At 37.2% G+C, this 9655-nt stretch overlaps 2 protein-coding genes across 2 annotated transcripts; one reads left to right on the top strand and one right to left on the bottom strand.

Moving 5' to 3' along the window:
* Positions 1–304: 304 nt before the first annotated feature.
* Positions 305–982, bottom strand: LOC140180724 (uncharacterized). The gene has a single exon (XM_072222007.1). It carries the CDS (start codon positions 980–982, stop codon positions 305–307), a length of 678 nt encoding a protein of 225 aa, XP_072078108.1.
* Positions 983–2556: 1574 nt separating this feature from the next.
* Positions 2557–7204, top strand: LOC112767131 (probable pectinesterase/pectinesterase inhibitor 61). Its single transcript, XM_025813010.3, has 3 exons — positions 2557–4087; positions 5042–5178; positions 6281–7204. Exons 1-3 carry the CDS (start codon positions 3093–3095, stop codon positions 6979–6981), a joined length of 1833 nt encoding a protein of 610 aa, XP_025668795.1. The 5' UTR covers positions 2557–3092; the 3' UTR covers positions 6982–7204.
* The last annotated feature ends 2451 nt before the right edge of the window (positions 7205–9655 follow it).

Here is a 9655-nt window from a genome sequence, read left to right as displayed (position 1 = left end):
CCATGCTTTTTGTAGCATGTATCAATGGTGTGTCCTGATTTGTCACAGAATGTGCATTGCATTCTGGTACCTCTGCCTCTACCATTGCCTTGGTGTCTTTCTCTGCCTCTGCCTCTCCCTCTATTTCTGTCATCAGTTGGTTGATAAGGAGGTATTGCTTTGTTAAAGAAGATCTTTGAATCTTGACAATCATTGAATTGTCTTTCCTGTTGTGTCAACATGGAGAAGGCAGTGTCTATATCAGGCATGGGAGTCATCAACATCAGTTGCGATCTGACAGCAGTATACTGGTCATTGAGACCTCTTAAAATCTTGTTGTGTAATCCTCTCTTCTGAATTCTCGCATCACACTCAGTCCACATGTGCACGATTGTTCACAATGAGTGCACTCTGGAATTGGCCTGAAATTGTTCAAGTCTTCCCAAATTGATTGTAGCTTCGTGTAGTAAGCAGTTATAGTGGCATCTCCTTGCCTGAGTTGGAAGAGCTCTTCTTGCAACTCAGCAACTCTGAACTTGTCACCTTGATAGTACCTCCGTTTCAGTTCTTTCCACAAGTCTGAGGCGTTGTTGTTCCAAATTACACTTCCTGAGATTTCTGGACTGAGGGATACAGTTATCCATGACACCAGATAGGTGTTGCACTTTTCCCAGGCTTCAAACAGTGGATCGAGTTCATCCGGTTTCACAATGGATCCATCGATGAATTTTAACTTGTTCTTTGATTTCAGAGCTAAAAGCATGCCTCGGCTCCATGAACTATAATTGCTTGCATTCAATTTAACAGGTATGAGAGGATTACCCGGACTTTCACTCGGATGGATGAAATAGGGGCTCGCTGGATCTTGCATCGGAATCACAGTAGTTCTTGCCACATGAGCTTGAATCGCAGAGATCTGATTCAGAAAATTTGCAATTGATTGTGCGTCCATAGGAAAGGCTGGATTCGCAGCAGTTGTCATCGTCGATTGATCAGTTGTCATCGTCGATTGAGCAATTGATGTAGATTCAAGAAATTGAGAAATTGAAAAGAATTAGGTTTTAACAGCTTCCAAGCGAAAAGCAAGAAAAAGGAAGGTAATCGATGAATCCGGTTTGATTTCAGATTCAGATCTTTCACCCTTGGTCTCGTTGATCGGAGTTGCAATCTCTTTTCCACGCTCACCGCACCATGTGAAATTTCGTACTTGGAGAGATTCGAACTCTCATCAATCTCTGTCAGGTGAGTCCAAAGGTGAAGGGTGAAGAACTTGGAGAAAGGAGTGAGAGAGAGAGAGAGATAAACAGAGGAGGGAGGTCCAGTGAAGAAGAAGCTGTTAGTGAATTGAAATTTGGAGAAAGAGAAAATTGGAGAAGATGAAAGTTGTGTTTATTCATCATCAGTTTCTGCATCACATGCTTATCTTTATATAGTTACATAAGAGCTAATTAACTTAATCTGCCTAACTAACTTTGCTAGCTGGCAATTCTAACTGACTAATGCTAACAGCAGTAACTAACTAATTCTAAGTCTACTAATACTAACAGCAGCAACCAATTATATCACGTTACATATATATAATCATATATAACTATAATTTTATACAATATATTACTTATATAATTGTCATATTTAAACTTGTTTTTAATTTGAATAAAAAATATTTCTATATGTAAATAATTTTTTTTTCTTCTGATTCTATATAAATTTTTTCTTCTAATAGTAGATTGTTATATATGTCGAACTCTGAAAAAAAATTACTGAAAATTGGGAAATACAATGATTGATAATTTAATACTAAATTATACTATGTTGCAAACCTTAAAATCAATAGACTGCAGTTGTTGTTTTGTTGGTTGCTTTCCTTCGCAAGCGGTTGACTTAAATATTGTCGGGTTACTGGTTAGAGTATTTATTATGTTGCCATGGTTCTAATTTATTTTATTTTATATTTTTCTCAACAAGGCTACTTACTCAAAATTATGCCAAAATTAAATGTATAAGCAAAGACACATCAAAAGTGACAACAAATTATCTATATAGCACGGGCATTTTAACATTTTTATTTTTATTGAGAAAACAGTTATTGAAAGTGGAATGAACCGAAGAAAGCGAATCTGGTTTAGACAGTTTAATACTTTAATCAGAGCGTGAGAGTATTTTGTAACTAAATTTAAACTTCAAAATTGAAAGCAGGTGCAGCATTGCATGTGATGAGGCACAACCACACGCACCTTATTGTGTTATAACGGGGTGAAAGAACACGTATTTTCTTTATATATGCACGTACTTCTTATTAATGAGGATGCATGATAAGTACAGCTTTAAGAAAATTATAATAATCACATATATAATTGGACGGTATAATCAATTTTGTGGATAACTTTAAATAATAGAATTCACTTGGAGAAGTAGTTAGTGGAATAAAGAAAAATAATATTTACACTATTATTTATATATATAATTTTATATTTTTTTATATTTGTTTCATTTTTAATAACTTTTTTATTAAAAATAAAAATATACAAGAGAGATATATAAAATAGTATATATGTAACAATTTTCAAAAATAATAATTATTAATTAACTTAACTTAAGATGAATATCTTCACAACAAATTATGACTCAAAAAATATAATCTTTTCGTACTTAAATTACGAATTTGAGTCTTGCTCCAATCATGTGCAGATGCATATGTATGTATGTCCGTCGTTTTTCTTGCAAAATGAAGCTACTAATATATTAATCAAGATTGAGAACGGATTAATTAAGACAATAACAATAATAAGAGAGGGGGAAACAGATCAGAAGAAGACAGAGAACACTTATTAGAAGTGTGGGAAAGGAATAGAAGCTTGAAAGTAGAAAACCCCCCTTGTTTGATTTCCACTCATATCCAGTGGGCAGCAGTGCTTCAAGTAGCAGCCAGCTAATTCCCGCGACATCGACTTCGCACCAACCAAACACACTTAGCTTCCTCTCACTCACTCAAACCCACTTAACCACCGTCATTTATATAAACCGCACCGTTTTGCTTATTTCTCATCATCACCATCACAAATAACTTTCACTTTCTCTTTCTCTCTGGCATTATCACAAACACTTTCTATACAATGGAGTACGGAAGGCTTGGTCCTACTGACTTATCTCGTGCCGATGAAACTCCGGTTAATAGGCCGAGATCCTCTACAACTGCCAACACCAAAATTATACTCTTCTCGCTTCTTGCTATTGTTCTCATTGTCGCTTCTGCCATCTCCGCCGTACTTGTTACCGTCGTCCGATCTCGCGCTTCCACCGACGACGGACGATTAAAGGAACCTACGCTCGCTGGCAAACCGACGCAGGCCATCTCACGCACCTGCAGCAGGACAAGGTTCCCGGACCTTTGCGTTAACTCGCTTCTCGATTTTCCGGGATCCACGGCGGCGACGGAGCGGGACTTAGTCCACATTTCCTTCAACATGACGCTGCAACACTTTACTAAAGCGCTCTACATCTCCGCTGCGATTTCCTCCTCCGGTGTGTACGCCTCCATGGATCCACGCTCCCGTGCCGCATACGACGACTGCCTTGAGCTTCTCGACGAGTCCGTGGACGCCATATCAAGATCTCTCACTACAGTCTCTCCCTCCGGCGCATCTCCCGGCGGCACTGTACGACCGCTTGGATCGTCCTCGGACGACGTGCTCACGTGGCTGAGCGCCGCGCTTACAAACCAGGAGACGTGCGCCGAGGGGATGGAAGGCGCCTCCGGCGCCGTGAAGAGCCAGATGGTGAACAACCTGAAGGACTTGTCGGAGCTGGTGAGTAATTGTTTGGCGATATTCTCGGCTTCCGGTGCCGGCGACGACTTCTCCGGTGTCCCTATACAGAACCGGAGAAGGTTGATGGCAATGCGAAAGGAAGAGGTGGCGGAGAAGGAGGATTTCCCTAAGTGGCTGAGTAAAAGAGATAGGAGGTTGTTGAGTTTACCGGTTTCGGCCGTACAGGCGGATGTCATCGTCTCAAAGGACGGTAACGGCTCCGTCAAGACCATCGCCGAAGCCATTAAGAAGGTGCCGGAGTACGGTAGCCGGCGATTTGTTATTTACATAAAGGCAGGAAGGTAAATTATTCACTGATCTTTTTAATTGCTTGTTTTGGTTGGTTTATTTTTATATTTATTTTTCTGTACTATACAATTAGGTGAGATAAATAAATTTTAAAAAATATTTTAAATTACAATAGTTTAAAATTAGACTGATTAAAAATTGACTAATTAAAAATTGTTTATTTATATTTTTTCCATTTCAAATTGTAATTAATAATAACCATAATTATTTATTATTATTATTAAAGATTCTCATCATATATACTTTTTTACTGATGCTTCTCTTTCTTAATTCCAATAACCGCTTATTTGTTAATGGTTTTGGTTCAGTTTATAATAGTAAGTTTAATATTAACTGAGTAGAGTAGCATATAAATTTGAGTGACGGTGATCATCGGTTATTACTTTATAGTAAGATTGTGATTGTTGAAAAAGACTTTGGAGGATCACGGTCACGGCAGTGATGGCTTCATTGACTTATCGAGGACTAATGATCATGCATGCACTTACTCGCAACTGTAATCATGTGACTCAAATATTGTGTATGATTGTGATTTTTTTTAAAGGCAGGAGTACTGGATTAGTATTAAATATTTTAATTAATCCCTGGAAGCATCTATCCCTCATTAATAGATTTTTGGCATGTTAAAGAATAAATAAAAATCCACTAAAACTGATTTATTTAGCTTTGGATGTTAACAACTCCGAATCTAAATGATGTCAATGCTTCAACCGATATATAAAGAATAAAGCAAGGTGACGCAACATTGTTCTTCTGATGAAACCATAATATAAAATTTAACGAAAATATTTATTAACCAAATAAATTTAGCTAAAATAAGTTAAAATTTATCTTATTTAATTTTTATTAATTATTAATAATTAATAAAACTTAAATAAGATAAATTTTTGTTAATTTTTTTTTTGTTTTTCTAATATTATCAAAAACTTATTTACAATTAATTTCAGGTACGAAGAGGACAATTTAAAGGTGGGACGGAAGAAAACCAACGTCATGATCATAGGGGACGGCAAGGGCAAGACGGTCATCACGGGCGGTAGAAACGTTTTGCAGGAAATGACCACATTTCATACTGCATCCTTTGGTAAATTCCCTTTTCATCATTCATCTTTTTGCTTATTATGGCGCTTTTTGTCTAATCATTATTGTTTACAATAACTATTGTCTTAGGAAGAATAAGCAAAAAAAAAGTTTTAATTATATGAACGGAAAGGTCCAAATCCATCTATGCATGACACGAGGTAGAAGTAGAACCGTACCTGAAGCACGTGGCCTGCTATTTTAGGCTGTCATGTTTTAAGATTCCCTGCTGTCTAGGACCTTGGTAATTTAGGACTTGATTATCACTCCATACCACTTCCATTTCAGGGCAATACAAAAGAAAATTGTACCATTACAATTAATCCTCTTTAATTAGTCTATGTGAAAGTCAAATTTCATCTTGATGATCACCATCAGTGTGCATTTCTCATGTGTATACAGTATAAACGTATAGTAAATTAGTAACCCTCTAGGCCCTAGCTACCTTTCAAAAACGACAATGTGAAAAACTGTTAAAATTCGCAATCAAGTATGGTTAGTTAGTTAGTTAAAGCTGAGGTAATTGTTCATTTGCTAGATAATAAAGTAGATAACTTAGGAGATATTTCTGTTGTATGGGCTTCCATGTGATTAGGTAGGTGCGTGGGTAACTATATAATAGGTGAGTTTAGAGTAACATGGCTCAACACACTGTGTATTATTTAAATGTTTAGTCAAAGCATGGGACTGCAGCGTTTTTACGCAACACATTTTCTTCTGTGGCACCAAAACATATTATCAATGTACTTAATGATCTATAACTATCATCAAATAACGCAACCATTAATTCAGATGGTAAGTCTAACTTCAACGAATGAATGGCTCCAAATTAAAGTAGCAAAACCAAATTATTGAATATTTATTTGGGGTTTTTTTTTTTTTTGGTTTTTTTTTTTGGGGGGGGGGGGGGGGGGATGGTCACACGCACAGAGCTTTGCCAAACTCAAATTTATAAATAAATAACAACCAATAGCATTTGCTGTTACTTGTTGTAGTATATAAGTTAACCAAATTATTTTTCTAATCAAAACTAACCTCTAACAACAACAATCATGACTCATGAGTATCGTCATTCCACCAACTTAATTATTAGCTCATCCTTGCAGCTGCGAGTGGCTCTGGATTCATCGCAAGAGACATGACATTCGAGAACTACGCGGGCCCAGCGAAGCACCAAGCGGTGGCTCTCCGCCTCAGTTCAGACCACGCGGTGGTTTACCGGTGCAACGTCATAGGCTACCAAGACACATGTTACGTTCACTCAAACCGTCAATTCTTCAGAGAATGCGACATATACGGTACCGTAGACTTCATATTCGGCAACGCCGCAGTGGTATTCCAGAACTGCAGCCTCTACGCTCGAAAGCCCATGCCCCAACAAAAAAACACAATAACGGCCCAAAACAGAAAAGACCCGAATCAGAACACAGGCATTTCGATCCATAACTCTCGGATCCTAGCCACGTCAGATCTCCAGGCATCTAAGGGTAGCTTCCCAACATATCTGGGCCGTCCATGGAAAATGTACGCTAGGACCGTATACATGATATCATACATCGGTGATCACGTGCATCCACGTGGATGGTTAGAGTGGAACACAAGCAATTTTGCACTGGACACGTGTTACTACGGTGAGTACATGAATTATGGGCCGGGTGCTGCCATCGGTCAACGGGTTAAATGGGCTGGGTATCGGATCATCACGTCCACCGTGGAAGCAAGCAGATTCACGGTGGGCCAATTCATTTCAGGCTCCTCGTGGTTGCCGTCCACCGGAGTGGCCTTTATTTCTGGCCTATCAACCTGAGAACAAGAACCTAGATCTTTTTTCACAATGCACATGGACAAACCCAATTTGGCATTATAATTTTTATTTGTAATTGTACTAAAGTAGAAAAATAGTGGTATGTTTTTTGTTTTTTTCCCTTCGGGCATAATGTTTTCATTTGTCTATCCCATGATGATAATAAGAAATGTAACGTGTAAACATTGTTTAATATAATATATATAGATCTTATTTTTTTGCTGGACTCTCAACTCGCTCATCTTTAAGTCCAAGTTGTCCACTAGCTAGAAGTAGTAGCATCCTGGTTTCGCTGACAATTGAGAAATGATCATCATTTCAGTTTGTTGATTTTGACTTTTTGAAGGCCACCAGATTATTATTGTTGATGGAGTAAAAAGCCTCATGTTTGTCTAACATCGGATACTAGAATTAGTAGTTGTTGTCAGGTAAAGACGGAAAATCTGAGAATAATTGTGGTTGAGGTTTAATTTAGAGAAGAAGGGAAGCAAAAATTAGTTCATCCTATACTCCAAAATTATTGAAGTTTGAAATAACCGGTTTTTATGTGTTTTGCTAATTAATGAATATTTAGACACTGAATAAAGAATAAAATGAAAAAAAAATGGTTGAGAACTACGGTATATGGCTACACTATTTAACAATTAATAGATCTGAGTAAAATTTTTATTAAGAATAATACTTTTAATTTCTGAAAAAAAAAAGAGTATGTTATTTTAAACGCAACTTAAAATAAATAAATAAATAAAATTTGTGTCACGTCATTCTGTGGGTTGCAACTTAATTAAATGGAAACAAACACATGGGGCTTTGTTTCGGCTGAGCCATCTGTATTTTCGTCGAAATTTCTATGGAACATGCATGGCGAGACATTTATTTATGGGGCAGCAGATAAGACATGTCACATGGTGTGTGTCCAATTGTCCATGGTGATCGATTATTGGTAGTTACATAATTCAACAAATTAAAATGTTCATGTGAGATTATATTTGTCTTAGGGACATACATTATCAGGAGGTTAACCAATCTCACTTCTCAAATGTCAGCGAGCAATAAGCCATCCATTGATTATGATGGCTCTTTATAATTGTTCTCCTCTTTTTATTTTAAATATAATTTAATATCAATGATATAGTTTAAATAATTGTTTGACTATTTATTATTTCGTATTCAATATTTATGACATAAAAATAATTTCAATCAAAATAATTTTCATGAATAAAAAGGACAATTTAAACATCGGAATAAGAAATAATATGTAACTTTAAAATAAAGATATTAGTATATAGTCAATATACTTTCTTAATTTAACCAACTTTTGAAAATAGTCACGAATAATTTTATTTATATTCAGGAAACTAAATTTTTGTTTGGTAAGTAACTAGTTGGTTAGTGTTTATACCCGACCTAAAACACAAAAATCAGATCCAATAAAGATGAAAGGTCCACTTAAGAAGGTGGTCTTTATCGCACATGAGGGGTGGCAAACGGGTCTAAATCCATCGGGTCGGCCGCGTAATTCGCCAAAAAAAGCGGACTGGGTTAAAAAATTGGGACCGCTAAATAGTAAAAGCCCGCCTAATTCGCACCGCTTAAACTGCGGTTTGACGGAGCGGGGCGGACTTTCTCGTCGAGCTTAGTATTTTTTTTATAAGGAGGTATTTTTGTCATTTTTTTTGCCAAAATCCAACTTTTTTCAACTTAACTTACAAGAGAATAAAGATGAAAATTGAGTGTTTTGGATTATTTTATTTTGTTTTGTAGATAATATTTATAATTATGTTTTAGATTATATTTATTTTACTTTGGAGACAATATTTATAATTATGTTTTGGATGAAAACTTGGTTTATAATGATGTTTATTGTAACAGCCCAGACCACCCGCTAGCACGATATTGTCCGCTTTGGCACACAAAGCCTCACGGTTTTGTCTTTGACGATAGGGATGATAGCCGAAACCCCCCACACTCACTCGTCAAAACGCGTCATACTAGGGAGAGGTATCCACACCCTTATAAGGCATGCTTCGTTCCCCTCCCCAACCGATGTGGGACCTTACAATCCACCCCCCTAAGGGAGCCCAGCGCCCTCGCTGGCACATCGATCCGGGCTCCGGCTCTGATACCATCTGTAACAGCCCAGACCACCCGCTAGCACGATATTGTCCGATTTGGCACACAAAGCCTCACGGTTTTGTCTTTGACGATAGGGATGATAGCCGAAACCCCCCACACTCACTCGTCAAAACGCGTCATACTAGGGAGAGGTATCCACACCCTTATAAGGCATGCTTCGTTCCCCTCCCCAACCGATGTGGGACCTTACATTTATTAGATATTTATAATTACAAAGACTTTAATGTTTGTGAATATAGAAATTATAATGTTTTATGCCTTTAGAAATTATAAATTTATTAAAATAGTTGTGAAATTATATATATTATTTAATAGTTAATAATAAAAAAAGGAGATTTGGCGGGTTTATCCTGCCAGCCCGCCGTTAAGCGGGATGGGGTGAGATTTTAGGACTGTCTTACTAGGCGGAGCGGGGCGGGGCGGGCTTCCCCACTTGCCAGCCCTACATATCTGACCTCTTAAAAAGAGGTCAGACATGATAAATTACGAAAGGAATCGGTTTGTACTTATCTGAATAAGTAATTATTTCCCCGAATCTCTC

The sequence above is a fragment of the Arachis hypogaea genome, chromosome 17 (genome assembly GCF_003086295.3).
Source record: "Arachis hypogaea cultivar Tifrunner chromosome 17, arahy.Tifrunner.gnm2.J5K5, whole genome shotgun sequence".
In the NCBI taxonomy this organism is placed as follows: Eukaryota; Viridiplantae; Streptophyta; class Magnoliopsida; order Fabales; family Fabaceae; genus Arachis; species Arachis hypogaea.
Note: the sequence above shows the minus strand (reverse complement) of the source record. Positions and strands in the feature narration are given on the sequence as shown.